The sequence below is a fragment of the Microcaecilia unicolor genome, chromosome 4 (genome assembly GCF_901765095.1).
Source record: "Microcaecilia unicolor chromosome 4, aMicUni1.1, whole genome shotgun sequence".
Classification (NCBI taxonomy): domain Eukaryota; kingdom Metazoa; phylum Chordata; class Amphibia; order Gymnophiona; family Siphonopidae; genus Microcaecilia; species Microcaecilia unicolor.
In genome coordinates this window covers 190,310,557-190,330,465 of record NC_044034.1, presented here as the reverse complement: position 1 = coordinate 190,330,465, position 19,909 = coordinate 190,310,557, and the positions used below count along the sequence as shown (strand labels likewise).

Genomic DNA, 19,909 nt, shown 5'->3' with positions numbered 1-19,909 from the left:
TGGGCAGTCCGTCCAACCCCAGGGACTTACTCGCTGGTAGGCTGCTTATGGCCTTCTGAATCTCCTTGGGGGAAACCGGCTCATCTAACAATGCCTGCTGCTGGTGACTCAGGGATGGCAGTTCACTTTCCTGCACGTATTGATCTACTAAGTCCAAGGGAGGGCTAAGCTCCTGAGCATACAAAGCTTTATAAAATTCCCCAAATCTCTTGCGTATTTGCTCAGATTTACCTAAGTCTCCCCCTCCTTCATCTCGTATCTTTAAGATAGACCGCTCGACCTTTTGCCTACCCATCCTTATGGCAAGAAGGCGCCCTACCTTATTAGCAAATTCATATGAGCTCACCCTACATTTTGCTTGAAACATGCTAAGGTGCTCTGAGTAAATGGAGTCAAGCAATTGCCTTTGTTCACCAAGCTCGCCCAAGACCCGAGCTGACCCACTGGCCTTATGCTGCGCCTCCAGAAGACGAATATTTTCCATACAACTCGCTATTTGCGCCTTAAAGATCTTTGATTTTTTACTAGCCAATTGCAGAAAATAACCCCGGGACACTGCCTTCATGGCATCCCAAACCGTGCTGAATGAGGGTCCTGAGTCCAAATTAAATTCTAGATACTCTTTTAGCATTTTTTTATACCCTTCCACCGCTTCCCCCTCCTGCAAAAGGCTAACATTCAGTGTCCATCTTTTTTCTTTGTTGTCAGCCTTAAGATCCGGAAGGGTCACCCACACTGGGGCATGGTCTGACAAGGTCACACTACCTATCCCCGCCTCAGGTCCCCTCTCCACTAAAGTAGTATCCAAGAAAATGTAATCAATTCGGGAGTATGTGTGATGCACTGGCGAGTAAAATGTGTAATCTCAAACCCTCTGATGTATCACTCTCCACACATCCACTGTGCCTAGTGACTGTGCCAGAGATCTCAAAGCCAATGAGTCCCGCTGCCCTTCCGGTCTATTGGTTCCTGTATGATATAAGCCCGGGTTAATTACCGCATTGAAATCCCCCCCTATGACAAGGGAGCCCCGGGCAAAACTGGCCAAGGAATTTCCAACCCTCTCAAAGAAACCTGCCTGTCCAGTGTTTGGTGCATATATAGATGCTATTGTTAAGTCCACTTGGTCAATTTTAATATGCATGAAGATGTATCGTCCACCCATATCCCTCTTTACCTTAATTACCTGTGCCCCTACCGTGGTATGTAGTAATATCGCCACTCCCCCTGTTTTGGACCCCGCTGCTGAGGCAAAATACGCCACCGAGTACTCTGGGTGGGAGAGAAGTCTTTCATGTCTACCCCTCAGGTGTGTTTCCTGCAGGAGAGCCACATGCGGCCTGAGCTGTCTCAATTCTTTATAAAACTTCTGCCTTTTCTGAGGCATGTTCAACCCCTTTACATTGTAAGATAGAATCTTTAAATCTGTACCCATCACTGAATGTGTTAGCACGGCTTATAGGTTACACCCTTCCGATACACCTCTGTGCAATGTTATAGTGCTTTATACTCTTTATCTCCAGTCGTGCCTTCATCTCACCAATTGAAGGTCCCACCCATCCCCCCCAAACTCATTTCCCCATCTCCCCTCCCCCAACTCGCACCACCAAACAGAAGACATAAGCCCTCCGAATAGGAAATCCAGAAAGTAAGTCCCCACACACATGGCAAACCCAGCTCAACTCCCCCCCCCCCCCACTCCCTCCCTCTTAGCACAATGTAGCTAAGTCACCCTTACCCCACCCCTTAAAGTAAATCCTAAGTGCCCCTTCCCTTCTCTTATCATACATAATCCACCATCTCTCCCCCGAATATCTCTCATTACAAACAGTTTCTTATATTTATGTAACCCAAGACAAACCCCCTCCATCCTGCTCACATCCAATCCACTCACATCCCCTTACTCATCCACCCCACTCTTCCCTTAAACCTTAAACCCCATCCTATACCACAGCGTTCAGCCATTCATCCTGGTGCACCTGCAAGCACAAAACCTTTTCGCAGGTTGGTCTGAATCAGAGTCCCATTCAAACTCCACTTTCTGAGTCTGGAATCTCCTGTGCTTTAGGCGACTTTGTTGTGCGCTGCCATCTCTGGAGTCTCGTTTTTGTCACTGGGGCCAACGCAGCATGCGGACTAGCACCGTGCACCAGGCCTGCAACTTGTAGAAGCTTCCAGGCATCAGCTACCGATTGGACCTGATGTCTTTTCCCCAACAGCGAAAAGATCAAAGAGAAGGGGAAACCCCATCGGTACTGAATCTTCTCCTTGGACAGAACCTCTAGCAAAGGTTTCATCAACAGCCGTTGCTGCAAAGTAAATTGCGATATGTCCTGGAAAATGGTGACTCGGGAGCCATTGTAATCCAAGTCCTTGGATTGACGTGCCTTAGTAAGGACAAGTTCCTTATCTGTGAATTTGTGAAAACAGGCAATTATGTCCCGTGACTTGCCATCTTTTCACTGAGCCAAAGCACGATGCACTCTGACCAACTCCAAGGGCACTTCTCCTGGTGCCAAATCCAGTAATGAGGCGCAAAGGGATCCCACAATCACTCTCACGTCCTCAGTGGCGCCCCCTCAGGCACACCTCGAAAGCGCAAGTTGTTTCTTCTCCCTCGGTTTTCCAGGTCATCAAGTTTAAGTAGGAAATCCGCATATTTTGTTTCCAAGGTCTGCACGCTTTTCCCCTGAGTCTCCAACAACTCAGAGTGCTCATCCATTTTGAGTTCAATGTCCTCAACTCTCCCGCCTAACTTGTGTAAGTCCGTACTCAGCGTCGTGATGGTTTCTAAAATCTCTTCCTTAGAAGACTTAATAGCTGCTTGGATTCCATTCAACATCTTGCGCATTTCAGCAGATATTCCCTTTTTCGCGGGGGAACGTCGCACCTCATCCATAGAAAGCGCAGAGTCCGAGTCTGACATCAATGCAGTAGCTGCAGCCTCGTGGCGCGTAACGGCCTTGCCGGCCGAGTGCCCACAGCTTCGAGTCACCTCTTTCCACCCCGCCATGAAGATGTCGCTCAAGATTTCCAAATATAAACGCTAGACACCACCACTGCGTGCTTGCTAGGATTTTAGCCCTTATCACCGTCTGCAGGTAGGGATATCACCTCTTTCCAGGAGTCAAGAGGAGGAGAACACAAACTAGGCAGCCATAGCCTGTAGTGACGTCACTTCCTCCCACTAACAGGCTTATTTTCGAAAGAGAAGGGTGCCCATCTTCCGACACAAATCAGGAGATGGGCGTCCTTCTCTCAGGGTCGCCGAAATCGGCATAATCGAAAGCTGATTTTGGGCACCCTCAACTGCTTTCCTTCGCGGGGACGACCAAAGTTCCCATTGGCATGTCGGAGGCATAGCGTAGGCGGGACTGGGGCGTGCTTAACAAATGGGTGTCCTCGGCCAATAATGGAGAAAAAGAAGGGCGTCCCTGATGAGCACTTGGCCGACTTTACTTGATCCATTTTTTTTTCACGACTAAGCCTCAAAAAGGTGCCCAAACTGACCAGATGACCACTGGAGGGAATCAGGGATGACCTCCCCTAACTCCTCCAGTGGTCACCAACCCCTTCCCACCCTAAAAAAAAAAAAAAACATTTTTTTTTGTCAGCCTGAAATGTCATACCCAGCTCCATGACAGCAGTATGCAGGTCCCTGGAGCAGTTTTAGTGGGTGCAGTGCACTTCAGCCAGGCGGACCCAGGCCCATCCCCCCCCCCTACCTGTTGCACTTGTGGTGGTAAATGTGAGCCCTCCAAAACCCACCAGAAACCCACTGTACCCACATATAGGTGCCCCCCTTCACCCCTTAGGGCTATGGTAGTGGTGTACAGTTGTGGGGAGTGGGGTTGGGGGGGGTTGGGGGGCTCAGCAACCAAGGTAAGGGAGCTATGCACCTGGGAGCAATTTGTGAAGTCCACTGCAGTGCCCCCTAGGGTGCCCAGTTGATGTCCTGGCATGTCAGGGGGACCAGTGCACTACGAATTCTGGCTCCTACCACGACCAAAGGGCTTGGATTTGGTCATTTTTGAGATGGACGTCCTCAGTTTCCATTATCGCCGAAAACCGGGGACGACCATCTCTAAGGTCGAACCATCTCAACATTTAGGTCGACCATCTCTAAGGTCGACCTAAATGTTGAGATCTGGGCATCCCCGACCATATTATCGAAACGAAAGATGGCCACCCATCTTTTTTCGATAATACGGGTTTCCCCGTCTCTTCGCTGGGACATCCTTAGAGATGGACACCTTTAGAGATGGTTGTCCCCATTCGATTATGCCCCTCCACGTAAAACACCTCCATATGTTAAAAAAAAAATACATCACTTGCAGGCAAAAAACCTGGAAAAAAGAACCAATAGTCAATAAAAAATTCAAATAGGTTCTATATCCCTGTAGCTACTGGGTAAAAATAAGAGAAGGTAAACAAACAAAATTTCAAAAACCCATTTTAAAAAGGGCCCCTTTTAATTTTTTTGTATATAATTTTTTATTAAGTTTTAATACTTATACAGATATTATCAATACTGCAAAGTATAATACAGCCATTAAACAATAAGCTTTTAAATCAGGAAATCAAGGAAATATTCTCTTTATATAACATGACTTCCTTAGACCTCAATATGGAAGAAAAGGGGGGGTAGGAATATAGTGAAGTTATACATAATATATACATAAATCATTATAATTTTAATTATGGTTCCGTCATTCCTTGCTTCTTTATTACTCTACAGATTTCTTGCTGTCTAGGAAGGTCTGAAGTTGGTTAGGCAAATAATAGACATATTTTGTCTGATTTAGTCTAATAATACATTTACAAGGGTAAGCCAGGAGGAATGAAGCCCCCAATTCCAAAACTTTTGGTCTCATAGAAAGAAATATTTTTCGTCTTTCTTGAGTAGACTTTGTCACGTCCGGGTAAAGCCAAATTTTTTGACCAGCAAACAAACGGTCAGTAGATTTAAAATATAAACGCATTATTGCATTTAAGTCCTGCTGAAATACAAATGAAACAATTAGTGTCCCTCTTTCTGTTACATCTTCAATTGATTGTTCCAAAATATCTGTAACGTTTTGCAGGTCTATTGACTTCTCTGAGTCTATTTTTTTCATTGTAGATGGTATATAATAAATTTTATTTAACGGCGGAAACACTTCTTGGGGAAATTTCAAATTTTCTTTTAAAAACCTGCAAAACATGTCATTCGGGGACACTCCCATCAATCTAGGAAAATTCAGTATTCGAAGATTTAATCTCCTATTATAGTTCTCCACTTGCTCTATCTTCCTTCTTAAATCCATATTATCCTTTATCACAGCAATTTTAAATTCTTCAGTTTGTTTTGATTCTCCCTGCAAGGCCTCAATTTTCAAAGACAGATCTTGTTTCACCAACTCATGGGAGTTCTTCACCTCCTGTATGTTAACATTCAATATCTTTACCTCTTCAGAAGATTGTTTCAATATTTTGTCCATTTCTACCAGCTTTAGCCAAATCTTCCCCAGGCTCACCTCCATCTCTCCGGCAACTGCAATGTTTTCTCCAGATTCGAGCTCCCCTCTGGGCTCTTCGGGATCGCCCCTTCTGGGTTCCACAGGGAGCCCCGTTCGAATCGCAGCAGCTGCAGGGCAAGGAGGCATCATAGAGCTTGGCGGGGAGAGAGATGTTTCAATTTCCAGCGGGGAAACCGCTTCACCGGTTTCTCCCGCTATGGACTCCACATCACCACGTCGGGAAAGAGCGGGGAAGAAGCGCTCCAGGCCCACAGTTACTGGCGTGGACGTTCCAGAAGGTAGGGGATTCTTCCGAATCGTTCCCTTTCGTTTTGTATTAGAAAAAAGGGAAAAAAGACTAAACGTCAGCCGGCGTGGCTAAACAGTAAGATAAAGGAAATCATTAGAGCCAAAAAACAATCCTTCAGAAAGTGGAGAAGAAAACCAACTGAAAGTAACAGGATAGATCATAAGGAATGCCAAGCCAAATGCAAAGCGGAGATAAGGAGAGCAAAAAAGGACTTTGAGAAGAAATTAGCGTTGGAAGCAAAAATACATAGTAAAAATTTTTTTAGATACATTAAAAGCAGGAAACCAGCCAAAGAGTCGGTTGGGCCGCTGGACGAAAATGGTGTTAAAGGGGCGATCAAGGAGGACAAAGCCGTAGCGGAGAAATTAAATGAATTCTTTGCTTCGGTCTTCACCGAGGAGGATTTGGGGGGGACACCGGTGCCGGAAAGAATATTTGAAGCGGGGGAGTCGGAGAAACTAAACAAATTCTCTGTAACCTTGGAGGATGTAATGGGTCAGTTCAGCAAGCTGAAGAGTAGTAAATCACCGGGACCTGATGGTATTCATCCCAGAGTATTAATAGAACTAAAAAATGAACTTGCGGAGCTACTGTTAGAAATATGCAATCTGTCCCTAAAATCGAGTGTAGTACCGGAAGACTGGAGGGTAGCCAATGTTACTCCGATTTTTAAGAAGGGTTCCAGAGGAGATCCGGGAAATTATAGACCGGTGAGTCTGACGTCGGTGCCGGGCAAGATGGTGGAGGCTATTATTAAGAATAAAATTGCAGAGCATATACAAAAACATGGACTGATGAGACAAAGTCAGCACGGATTTAGTGAAGGGAAGTCTTGCCTCACCAATCTAATGCATTTTTTTGAGGGGGTAAGCAAACATGTGGACAATGGGGAGCCGGTTGATATTGTATATCTGGATTTTCAGAAGGCGTTTGACAAAGTGCCGCACGAAAGACTCCTGAAGAAATTGCAGAGTCATGGAATCGGAGGTAGGGTATTATTATGGATTAAGAACTGGTTGAAAGATAGGAAGCAGAGAGTAGGATTGCGTGGCCAGTATTCTCAGTGGAGGAGGGTAGTTAGTGGGGTCCCGCAGGGGTCTGTGCTGGGTCCGTTGCTTTTTAATGTATTTATAAATGACCTAGAGATGGGAATAACTAGTGAGGTAATTAAATTCGCCGATGACACAAAATTATTCAGGGTCGTCAAGTCGCAGGAGGAATGTGAACGATTACAGGAGGACCTTGCGAGACTGGGAGAATGGGCGTGCAAGTGGCAGATGAAGTTCAATGTTGACAAGTGCAAAGTGATGCATGTGGGTAAGAGGAACCCGAATTATAGCTACGTCTTGCAAGGTTCCGCGTTAGGAGTTACGGATCAAGAAAGGGATCTGGGTGTCGTCGATGATACGCTGAAACCTTCTGCTCAGTGTGCTGCTGCGGCTAGGAAAGCGAATAGAATGTTGGGTGTTATTAGGAAGGGTATGGAGTCCAGGTGTGCGGATGTTATAATGCCGTTGTATCGCTCCATGGTGCGACCGCACCTGGAGTATTGTGTTCAGTACTGGTCGCCGTATCTCAAAAAAGATATAGTAGAATTGGAAAAGGTACAGCGAAGGGCGACGAAAATGATAGTGGGGATGGGACGACTTTCCTACGAAGAGAGGCTGAGAAGGCTAGGGCTTTTCAGCTTGGAGAAGAGACGGCTGAGGGGAGATATGATAGAAGTGTATAAAATAATGAGTGGAATGGATCGGGTGGATGTGAAGCGACTGTTCACGCTATCCAAAAATACTAGGACTAGAGGGCATGAGTTGAAGCTACAGTGTGGTAAATTTAAAACGAATCGGAGAAAATTTTTCTTCACCCAACGTGTAATTAGACTCTGGAATTCGTTGCCGGAGAACGTGGTACGGGCGGTTAGCTTGACGGAGTTTAAAAAGGGGTTAGATAGATTCCTAAAGGACAAGTCCATAGACCGCTATTAAATGGACTTGGAAAAATTCCGCATTTTTAGGTATAACTTGTCTGGAATGTTTTTACGTTTGGGGAGCGTGCCAGGTGCCCTTGACCTGGATTGGCCACTGTCGGTGACAGGATGCTGGGCTAGATGGACCTTTGGTCTTTCCCAGTATGGCACTACTTATGTACTTATGTACATATTGTAATGAGGCAACTGGAAAAAACAAGTTTTAGCAACTGTAGAGCGGAGAACACCTCAAACGTTACCGCTCACGGCGCCATCTTGACACACCCCCCCCTAATTTTTTTTAATTAATTTTTATGTGTGCCCGAATGAGAAAATAAACAAAAACACAAAAACCAATTTAAAAAATAGGGCCTATTTTTTAAATTGGTTTTTGTCTTTTTGTTTATTTGTAATGCATGTCTCGATTTGCCTGTCAATCATTCTCACTGGGGAAATTTCAGCATTTTAAAAGTAGCAGGGCTTCTTGCGGAGGGATGGTGGTGGGATCTCTCTGCATTTTGGGCTGCTTGCTGTTTTGCATCAAAAAAGGTAAAATCTTTCTCTTTTAAGCTTCTACTTACAGTTTTACTGGTTGGCTGTTTATTTTTTAGCCATTTGTTTCTTTTTAGATGAGATTTTAGTTTTAGGGCCATTTTTACTAAGGTGATCTAGCATTTTTAGCTTGTAAAAATTAGTGCATGTTAACCGTATAGGTGCCCATAGGAATATTATGGGCATCTACACAGTGCATTCTATTTTATTGATTATTGTACTCTGTGCTAGGTTTTCTTAGAGCAGGTTGATTTTTGCCTGTGAATGGTTTATTTTGTGCTTTCAGAGGTTTTTAGGTAGTTATTCTTGATTGTTTAAGAGTAACTTAATAGATTCTCTACCTTTAATTTTTTAGTTTTATGGATGAGTTATGTTAGAATTATGCTTTGGTTGCAAATTTTCAAGTTCTCCAACCTTTGTTGGTAAGATTTATTATTCTTTCCCCTTTTATGTTTGGTTTTTTTTCAGTTAATTAGTTCTTTGTCATTTCTATTTTCCCATTCTTCCCCATTTCCTTTCCTTAGGCTCTCTGGCCAATATTAGATCCATGTGTGTGTCCAGACCTGGCATCAACTTTGTAAAAAGATCATTCGCTGAAGCAGGTGTGGCACCTAAATATGTTGGGTTTGTGATCTTTTGGATGGACAATTAACAATAGTTTATTATTATTATTATTAGTAGTAGTAGTAGTATTACATTTGTATCCCGCACTTTCCCACACAGTGCAGGCTATTTGTACCTACTGGTTCATGGTACTGCTTTTTTTGTTGTTTGCTTATTGACTGTGTACTTTTTTTTGCTTTTTGTGATTCTTTTCTTGTCAGCCATATCCTATAAGCCTATAATATCTTAGGAAAAGGAGTATGTAATAGAGGCAATCAGATACCTCATTTGTGTAAACAATGTACAAATATCAAATATTTTTTCAATATAAAGAATATTCTAGAACAAATGTTTAGTTTATCTGACTTGATACACTGCCTTTCAAGTAATACATTGTATAAAGCTGAAAGAAGAGAGATTTGGGAATAACATTAGAAACTGTTTCTTTACCAAAATGGAAATGCCTTACAGTGAAAACTATGAGAATCTGAAACAAAATGGAATAGGATAGGCACAGAGTTCAGACATAAAGTCAGAGTTTAAGCAGATGATTTAGTATTACCATAGGAAAGGAAATGGGCTTTGTCTGCTGTCACTCCATCATTGTCTTCTTCCCTGAGAATGGAGATAAAGATTACTTCCATTTCATCTGAGGTTTCTCTAGCAATCCTGAAATACACCTACTTCTCACATAACAGAAAATTCTAGTGAATAATCCAGCCAAGTCCATGCTCTGCAGTCAGAGTAATTGATTTTCTTGGTAAGGTATGCTAAGGAAATACATCAATGACACTGAAAATCACAGCACAATTGCTTTATTCCATCCCCACCATGCACCACTGCTTACAGCCACCATGTTTTACACTCTACCCTGCAAATTCTATATAGTGCAGCTAGAGTTGCATGCATAAATCTGGGCATATTCTGATTTGCGTGTGCAACTCAATTGGTTAACAAGCCAATCAGTGCCAATAATTGCATGTTAACAAGCAATTATCAGCACTAATTAAAATTTCCAGAAACTATTTGCTTAGTGTATTCTATAAAGTAGTCTGCATAAATTCTACCGCATGGATCTTAGAAGTGGACGTGGCCATGGGAGGTGCATGGGCAGGTCGTGGGCATTCCTACAATTTATGTACAATTATAGAATAACTCGTTCTGCACCTAGTTAGGCATGGGCATTTACACCAGCTTTTCATTGGTGTGAATGGTTGCACCTAAATTTTAGTCGCATAGATGGCGCTATGTGTATTCTATAAACCACACCTAAACTTTAGGTGCAGTTTATAGAATACATGTAGGAACATTTTCCATCGGCACCAATTTTTTAGGCTCCAAATATAGAATCTGGCCCTAGACCCTTAAAGCACAGACCTCACTTCTTTCTTTTTAATTCCAACTGTTGTAAACAGGCCAAAGAGATTTAAACAACGTCCAAGTGTGTTGAGAAATCATAACTATCTTACAGACTGCCTATTTGAAATCCTCCACAGGTGCATATTAGTGATCAATCAATTAATAGGAGATTCTCAAGATGGCCTATCCTTTATAGTTAAAATTTAAATCTGGGATCCTTCCTTAGCGTCCCTCTGGACCAGCCCAGAATGTGACTGATGGGTTGTGCAGGCCTTCCAGCAGGTGGAGACTGAAAACTCAGACTCTAGAGACAGCCAATAAGAGCCCTGACTAACTAGAACTAGACTCTGTATTCTCAGTCGCCAACAGAGCGACAGAGTGGTGAGCCCTTCAGTCTGTCTTCTCTTTTTTTCTGCTGTTTTTAAATTAAACATATAAATGTTATTTTGTTCAGCGTAGGGAGTAACTTTATTCTGTGTCTCTTGCAGTGTCTGGAGGCTGAGACCCGCAGGGGTCTCCCTAAGCCTTGGGGGGGGGGGGTGTCAAACTCAGGTGGCCAGGTCCCTCCTTCTTCCTGTGGTCTCCATGCACTTCTCTGCACTGCTATGGATTGTTAGCCTGTCAACCTCTTCAAGGGAAGAACGTTTTGAGGCTTTGGGAGAGAGAACTGCTGAAAGGGGGGGGGGGAGTAAATTGTGTCTTTATGCTTGGGCAGACTAGATGGACCATTCAGGTCTTTATCTGCCGTCACTTACTATGTTATGTTAATAGTTTAGTGTCTTATTGGTGTCTTTGAGTTACTGAGAAAATCTGCCTTCAGGGGCGACATTAGGAGGTGGCAAACAAGGCAATTGCCCTGGGCCCCCATGCCACAGGGAGTCCTAACCTGCCTCAAGCTGAAGGAGGCATAGCTTGCAGGCAGGCTTTGGGGTCCCTTTCCCAGTTTCTGCGCTGGGCCCCTGCATGTCTAACACTCGCCTTATCTGCCTGAATCCCATTCCAGTAATCACCCCATAGTTCTGTGAGTGTGGATAAAAAAGAGAAATAATTTGTTTGCCTTTAGCAGACTGTCATTGAAAGAACAGCAGTTTTAGAAAGGAAGAACCACAGAAGAACCATGTACTCGCGGGAAACTCTGCTAACAGATGATGAAGAGGATGAAGACGGTAAAGCCCTTCTTGACAAATTTGACTTTGAGATTGTTGCAGTGTTTTATATCTCTGCTGTGCAGTGGATCAGGTTATTTAGTTCTCTGGTTTTCAAAAGAAATTCAATATCCAGTAATGATATAAGTGAATCTTTGTGTATTGATATAGCTGATGGATACACTAAGTTTTTTTTAATATGAGCTGCAATTCATTCAGCTTTTTTGGTCTAATTTGAAAACACTTTCATGGCCGTAGAAGCATCCTGATGAGGATGTGCTTATATGAACTAGTCATTCAATTAGATGCTGCTGTTTCCCTCCAAAAAACTAAGGGGATGCGCTGAAAAATGGCTTGTGGTAGTGTAGGCGCGGGTTTGGGGTGCGCGCCAATCCATTTTTCAGTGCACCTGTAAAAAAGGCCTTTTTTATTTTTGCCAAAAATGGATGTGCAGCAAAATCAAAATTGCCACGCATCCATTTTAGGTCTGCAATCTTACCGCCAGCCATTGACCTATCAATAAAGGCTCACCAAGTAACCAGATGTTAATGACCTACGCACATCAAATGCAATTTGTTGCGCGTCCGATACACGCGTACGAAAATAAAAATTATTTTTTGGATGCACGTATTAGACACACGCCAAAAATGAAATTACCGTAAGAGCCAGGCGGTAACTCCATTTTGGCGCACATTAGGTACACATAGACAAGCAGCTTAGTAAAAGGGCTCCTAATTGATTTATCTTTCATACAAGAATATAAGCATTGCTATATTGGGACAGACTGACAGTCCATCAAGCCCAAAATCCTGTTTCCAACAGTGGCCAATCCTAGTCACAAGTACCTGGCAAGATCTCAAATGAGTAAAAGTTGAAATTTTGTCTTACCTGATCATTTCCTTTTCTATAGTCACCTGCATCATTCTGAACATGTGGGTGTTATCCCCTCCTACCAGTAAATGAAGGTAGAGAAAAGGCTAGGTTTTACCAGTTAACTCACTGGCATAACCTTCTGGTACCAGGGGCGTAGCTAGGTGGGGGCATGGGCCCCCACAGATTAAGCCCTGGCCCCCTCTACTTTGGACCCCCCGCCGCAGACCCCCCTGCCGCCGCTGCCAGGTACCTTTTGCTGGTGGGGGTCCCCAACCCCCGCCAGCCGAAGTCTTCTTCATCTCCGGTCGACTCTGGCGCCTTCGCTGATGATCTGTTTCTGACTCCTGATGTCCTGCGTGCACGTCCTGCACAGGGCTACATACGGGACGTGCACACAGGACGTCGGGAGTCAGAAACAGAACATCAGCGAAGGCGCTGGAGTCGACCGGAGATGAAGAAGACTTTGGCTGGCGGGGGTTGGGGACCCCCACCAGCAAAGGTACCTGGCGACGGGGGAGGAGCAGCGGTGGCAATGGCGGCTGCGGGGGGGTTGGCGGCGGCGGGAGGGGGGTTGGTAGCTGGGGGAGGCGGGCTAAACTGTGCCCCCTAACTCGGGCTCTGGCCCACCTCCCGCTGAGGTCTGGGAAAGTTCTAGTGTACATCTACCAAAGATGCAGAAATTCCCTTTATAACACACACCCATCCCCCATCAATCACTGCAGCTGCAATAAATGCAAGCAAACCACCACAGAGTGGCACTTGCACCACAGCATCCAGTGACCATAATACCACAGAGTGGCGCTCGTGACCCTGCATCTCTGAGGATCACCTCTTGGAACTTCTCTTTTTTTTTTTTTTGAACGTCTGAAAAGGAAAGAGCAGAGCACCCTGAGAGCCCAGGGCTTTAGTCTTGCAAGGGTAGGCTTCAGAATGGTGCAGCTGACTAAAGGAAAGTAAATTATCAGGTAAGACAATTTCACCTTCCTTGTTATCTAGGCTGCAGCATTCTGAGCATGTGGGATGTACCCAAACAGAACTATGAGGCGGGGAAAGACAGTGCTCCCCTAAAGATAGCTCTGCAGAATCTGAACGAACCCCAGAAAGCACATCTAACCTGTAATGCTTGACAAAGGAATGCAGTGACGACAATGTCGCTGCCCTGCAGATCTCCTTTGGAGTGGCCTTCCAGGCCTCACTGGCAAAAATGCTGAAGGTCCAATTCAGACTTTTATCTGGCAGGAAAAAACATAACAAACGTAGATTATATTTTCAAATCCCATTTTAGATAGAACATAAAAATCGGAATTGAGATGTCCAGATCGTGACATGTCAATTTCAGGTTGTATTTTAGAAAATAATCTGCTAACTTAAGAGCCCTTTTACAAAGGCGTGCTGAAAAATGGCCTGCGGTAGTGTAGACGCGTGTTTTGAGTGCCCGTAAAATCATTTTTCAGCACACCTGTAAAAAATGCCTTTTTTTAAATTTTTGCCAAAAATGGACGTGTGGCAAAATGAAAATTGCCGCGTGTCTATTTTGGGTTTGTTTTTTAGCGGAGTCTGTTCTTACATGGCCCCCTCTGACAACCTAGTATCAGTGAGGGCAGTAAGTATGTGGGAATTATTTCTCTGATATATTTACTTACCATAGGAAATATACAATTTGGAAATATGGGGCAAATAGGGTTTCTACCTCCTTACACCCACCCAAGATACAATGGACCAGCCACCTGTTTTGTTTCAGGGTTCAGAGACCCCTAGGTTCTGTCTGGTACTGGTGTTCAGCTGTCCAGTGGCAGAGAGAGCCTCCAAGAATTGACCTCAAATCTAACTCCATCTCTAAATGGAATATTTCACTAGTACGGGGGTAATCAAGAGGTTGTGAAGTTCTAAAAGGAATTGCCACTGAGAGAAACATCAGGTCTAAGGGACCCACACTGGCAAGGAAAAGATACCAGCCTTATGACAAACTGGATTTAGGCTACAGGTTATACAATGCAGCAAAAGAGAGCCTGATAGAGCAGAAGCACTTATACTTACAGCCTTTGATCATTAAGTGAAGCCCACAGAACATCATTTGGGATGAGGAGTTTATTTGCCAAGATACAAGTCAAATCAGTGATTGACAACAGGCATGTACAATCAATTAGTTATAGGAATATAATAATCCAGCTGCAAACAGGTACTATCTGAATCTTAGTCGTTTATAATTTCCTTTACCAATTAAAGGTTTTACAAGGGAAAGCAATTAGGTAATTTGTCAATTCTGCTGGTCACATTAGTTTCCCTTGGAGAGAGAGAGTGCCAACCCTTCTCTCTAACTTAAACCAGGAAATACTCTGATTTTTATAGGTGCCCTCAGGATATGGATAATATGACAGTAGATATACCACTGATTGGCTTATGCTAATGAGTAGCTTCATCTCGTGAGCATGTTCTCATCTTTAGCTTGCTTGACCACAAATCTTAAGCAAGACCCTACATCTAGCTATACCTTTCCTTTCTCACAACGTTGCTGACCACAATGTCACTCTGTCCTTTGGACCCCCACCCTTGTGTTTCCTGTTGTTCTCCAACACTGGGAGTTCAAGCAAGAGTCACACAGGCCTGTAAGTTTTTCCCTCATTTCAGAGCCTGAACCAAAGTCTAGGCAGGGGACCAAGGCTCATAGCTGTAGCATTTTTATACACACCTCCGAAATATGGGGTGACAGAAAAGACAGAGGCCATTCTCTTTCCAAGGAGTAAGTCTTTATTCCAGTATAGATGATAAAGCAATCAGGCAATAAAGCAATTAGGCAAAGTAATCAGACAGGGCAATCAGACTAAGTAATCAGGCTAAGTAATCGGGCAGAGTAATTAGACAGTAATTAGGTAGTTAGATAAGGAATTAGGTAAATTAATTAGGGAATTAGGTAGGGAATTAGGGAATTAAGTAAGCTAATTAGGTAGGGAATTAGGTAAGGTAATTAGGTCATAACAAATAGCAACATTTGTTATGAGAGGAAGAGATATCACTGTGGTAAAGACGCACTCACTGTGGATGATCTCTTCCTCTGTCTAATACAGCACAGCAGTGCCTTATATACAGTGGATTGAGCATCAATCCCCCTCCCATCCAATCTACAACTTGCAATGTCAGCTACTTTCTGGGTTACTCAGCTGATTTCAGTCTTACTTTATTGTTTACATAAAGTAGAACACACTATCTAAATGTTCTGGAACACAGAACACGATATCTGTATTTTTACAAAACACAGCATCATAAAATAAGTCTAAGGCTCTTTTACTGAAGACTTTCAGTCGCCATCTTGTACAGGAATTTGCCTAGGACCTGAGTCTTATCATAGCGTTATCAAATTCCTCAACACTTCTTCCCTCCCAAACTGTAAACATATTCTTGAGTGGCCTTGTCAGCATAGAATCAGCGGCACCATTTCTGTCAACGGAGGGGGAAGAGCACTCTTTGCTGGTACAGTTTGAACTTGTATTTACAGCTCTCAGCAATAATACAGAGAACACAGAAAAAATTAGGCTTTCAGGCAGTTTTAAGATTTAAGCCTTTAGCTTTGTAGGTCATGGGTCATGCCTGTCAGTGGTCATGAAAGTGCAAATCAATTCATTCCCCTCTTGATGATTGAGAAATCATCACCTGTACAGATAATAATCAGCCGGGTATTCAATCGATGTCCATCGATGAAGGGTACAACAGTTTGAAAAGGAAGGAACCCAAACTAAACCTATCTATTCCTGGGGAGCTGAAATAAGCTCTAGAAGGATAAACTCATGTAACCAATAAGCGAACAAACCAATAAAAATGCTGAAGATAAACTTACTACTACTACTACTATTTAACATTTCTAAAGCGCTACCAGGGTTGCGCAGTGCTGTACAATTAACAAAGAAGGACAGTCCCTGCTCAAAAGAGCTTACAATCTAAAGGACATAAAGTGCAGTCAATCAAGATTGAGGCAGTCTAGATTTCCTGGATAGAGGTACAATGGTTAGGTGCCGAAAGCGACATTGAAGAGGTGGGCTTTGAGCAAGGATTTGAAGATGGGTAGGCAGGGGCTTGGCGTATGGGCTCAGGGAGTTTATTCCAAGCATAGGGTGAGGCGAGGCAGAAAGGGTGGAGTCTGGAGGTGGCGGTGGTAGAGAAGGGTACTGAGAGGAGGGATTTGTCCTGTGAGCGGAGGTTACGGGTAGGAGCGTAAGGGGAGATGAGGGTAAAGAGGTAGTGAGGGGCTGCAGATTGAGTGCATTTGTAGGTTAGTAGGAGAAGCTTGAACTGTATGCGGTACCTGATCGGAAGCCAGTGAAGTGACTTGAGGAGAGGGGTGATATGAGCATATTGGTCTAGGCGGAAGATAAGACGTGCAGCAGAGTTCTGAACAGATTGAAGGGGAGATAGATGGTTAAGTGGGAGGCCAGTGAGGAGTAGGTTGCAGTAGTCAAGGCGAGAGGTAATGAGAGTGGATGAGAGTTCGGGTGGTGTGCTCAGAGAGGAAAGGGTGAATTCAATCTTACAAAGAGATGATTTAAAAATTGAGTGAAACATTTATAAAAAATGAACTCTAAATTAAGTGTGAAAGTTGTAGCATGAATGACATGGGAGAATACATGAAAGAAACAGCAAAAATAACATCAGGGAAGCTCATTGGAGAAAAAGGCAAAAGAAAATATATAAAAGAAGAATAATATTTCAACTAAAAGCAGTATGAGCAGAATAAATGTCTTCCTTAAGGAGGTATACTTGCGTTACAGGCAATAAATGTTCTAACAGTAATAAAATAAAGAAAGTTAATAGCAGTAGGTTTACACAAAATTCATGAAGGAAGTATATTTTAGTAGCAAGAAGTTTGAAAACAAGCCTGCAAGCACAGGGAATAATGCAACAGACAATTAAAGCAAAAACTAAAATGACAACCAAAAAAAAGATATGAGAAAAGATTTCCAGTTTCCAAATACTGTATTCCACCAGGATGTCCAGCTAGTATCAACACCTGAATTGGTAGCTAATCCGTTGGCTAAAGCAGAAAGGCCCTGCAATGCCTTTATAACAGAACCATCAGGGTCAGTATTATTGGGGATAAAGTACAACAGTGACCATGAAGTACAATACATACACCACCATCTTTGGCAAGAATTTGGTCAAGAACAAGTCTATTTTCTCGTGCTACTCGACTAGTGGCACTAAGTCAGGCCGCCAAGCCTAGAATGGCATTTCTGGTAAAGTTAACGAATCTTTGTTGATTATAATAAATGTAATTGATCCAATCATCATTTATATTAATAGTGACCCACCAAAACAAAGTAGATTCTAGACCTGCCCATACCTGATTTCTGGATTTAAATTGATCAGGTACCCTTCTTGTAACTCCTATAAAGTCTAGATAGATAGCGTCATCAGGAGAGTTAAGAACGTGTCTTTCGACACGAGATACCTGGTGAGGATAGGCAATTACACTGGGTATAACTGATTGAACAAGCGCACATATACCAGACCATTGGAATGGCAAGATGGGATATAGAATCTTGGTCCCGCAATACCACTATACATCAGAACGTTGGATAGAGAGACTAGAGAAATTAAGCAATGGGAAGTCAGAAGGGTTAAAAGTATCAGAACAATGGGTAACATTTCCTAGAAAGCGAAAATATGCTTGGGTAGTGTAGCATCGCAAGCATATAGAAAAGGTCAAATAGAAACGCACACCAAAAGAAGGAGGAAAGAAGGAATGAAAGCCAAGGGTGGATACAAAGAGTAAATATATCTAAATGAAGTTGAAATAGGATGTTCAGAAGTAAAAGACAATAGCATACACAAACAAGTATTATAATGTTGTTTGAAATTAAAAGGAAAGGAAAATAATTCAGGTGTAGGACGAGGTCTTGTACACATTTAGCAGTTAGAAATTTTAAGGGAAGAAGTAGTGTAGTGTAAAAACTTCATCCTGAACACAATTAACATTAAGAATTTGGGGATCATAGTGATGCTTTTGTAGTATGGATAACCAGGGTTCAGGGGTCATAAGTGGGTTTGTAACCTTGATCCGAAAACGAATCATAGGATCACGACCTACACTAATAATTACCTTACCTAATTCCCTAATTCCCTAATTACTTTACCTAATTCCTTATCTAGCTACCTAATTACTCTGTCTAATTACTTTACCTAATTACTTTGCCCAATTACTTAGCCTGATTACTTTGTCTGATTGCCCTGTCTGATTACTTTGCCTAATTGCTTTATTACCTGATTTCTTTATTGCCTGATTGCTTTATCATCTATATTGGAATAAAGACTTACTCCTTGGAAAGAGAATGGCCTCTGTCTTTTCTGTCACCCCATATTTAGGAGTGGCTGGTCCATTGTATCTTGGGTGGGTGTAAGGAGGTAGAAACCCTATTTGCCCCATATTTCCAAATTGTATATTTCTTATGGTAAGTAGATATATCAGAGAAATCATTCCCACATCATTACAGCCCTCACTGATACTAGGTTGTCAGAGGGGGCCATGTAAGAACAGGTTTGAGACCTTACTGCCAGCCATTGACCTAGTGCTAAGGTCTCGCGCGGTAGCTGGGCGGTAATGGTATACACATGTATAATGCTGATTACCACCCGATTACCACCCACATGCCAGAAAATAAAAATATTTTCCTGCGCACATAGCAGACATGCGTCAAAATTGAAATTACTGCAAGGGCCACGCAGTAGCCAGGCAGTAACTCAAAATTGACGCACATTGGGTGCATGTAGGCGCCTATGCGGCTTAGTAAAAGTGCCCCATAGAGTTTTACCTAAAATACAGGCAGGAATGCAGGTGTGTACACCGGTCATATTTGTTGGGACCAGTCATTTTAAAATTGTCAACATTTAGAACATCAACAGGGTTAATTAAGCAACATACATATCTAAGGGCCAGATGCACTAAACCTAACGAGCTAATAATGAGTCAGTAACGAGCCATTAACGAGCAAGTAGTAAACCCTGGCATGCACTAAAAGCCATTTTACGACGGCGGTTGCAGCTAACGAAAATGGAATGCTGATGAGCAAATTGTGTAGAAACCCTATTGTAATGAGATGTACTAAGCTTTTCCGATTGCCTTAACGCTGGAAAATCTAACGAGAGGTCTGTACCTCTCGTTGGGGCTGCGCGGGATTGAAAACTGATAAAAAAATGCTATAAAAGTCATTCTGCCCCCCCCCCCCCCACCACAATAATAAAAACAAAAGTGCAGTTGAAGCCGGCCATCAAAAAAGCCGTCCATTTTCGCCGCCATTCACCTCCACAATAATAAAAACAGCGCTGTGATTGGCTCCGAGACTTCCAGGTCTCTCAGCTGAGTGAAACACGGCCAAAAAAGACATTTTTTTTATTATTGAGGAGGTGAATGACGGCGAAAATGGACCGCTTTTTTCGATGGCCGGCCTCAACTGCACGTTTGTTTTTATTATTGCGGGGGGGGGGGTGAGCAGTGCGGCATCATCGGGCGGCACAAGGAGGCGTATTTGGCATGCGCAGAGCAGCCAGCATAATTATTTAGATTATTATTTATTATTATGTATTATTTAGATTGTAAGCTCTTTTGAGCAGGGTC

The 19,909-nt window shown here is 43.1% G+C and overlaps 1 protein-coding gene across 1 annotated transcript in view; it reads left to right on the top strand.

Moving 5' to 3' along the window:
* Nucleotides 1-19,909, top strand: part of ABCC8 (ATP binding cassette subfamily C member 8) — an 803,652-nt gene that overhangs the window by 638,898 nt on the left and 144,845 nt on the right. Inside the window, 1 exon segment of the mRNA XM_030201075.1 lies at nucleotides 11,352-11,454. Coding sequence (XP_030056935.1) covers nucleotides 11,352-11,454 — 103 coding nt within the window.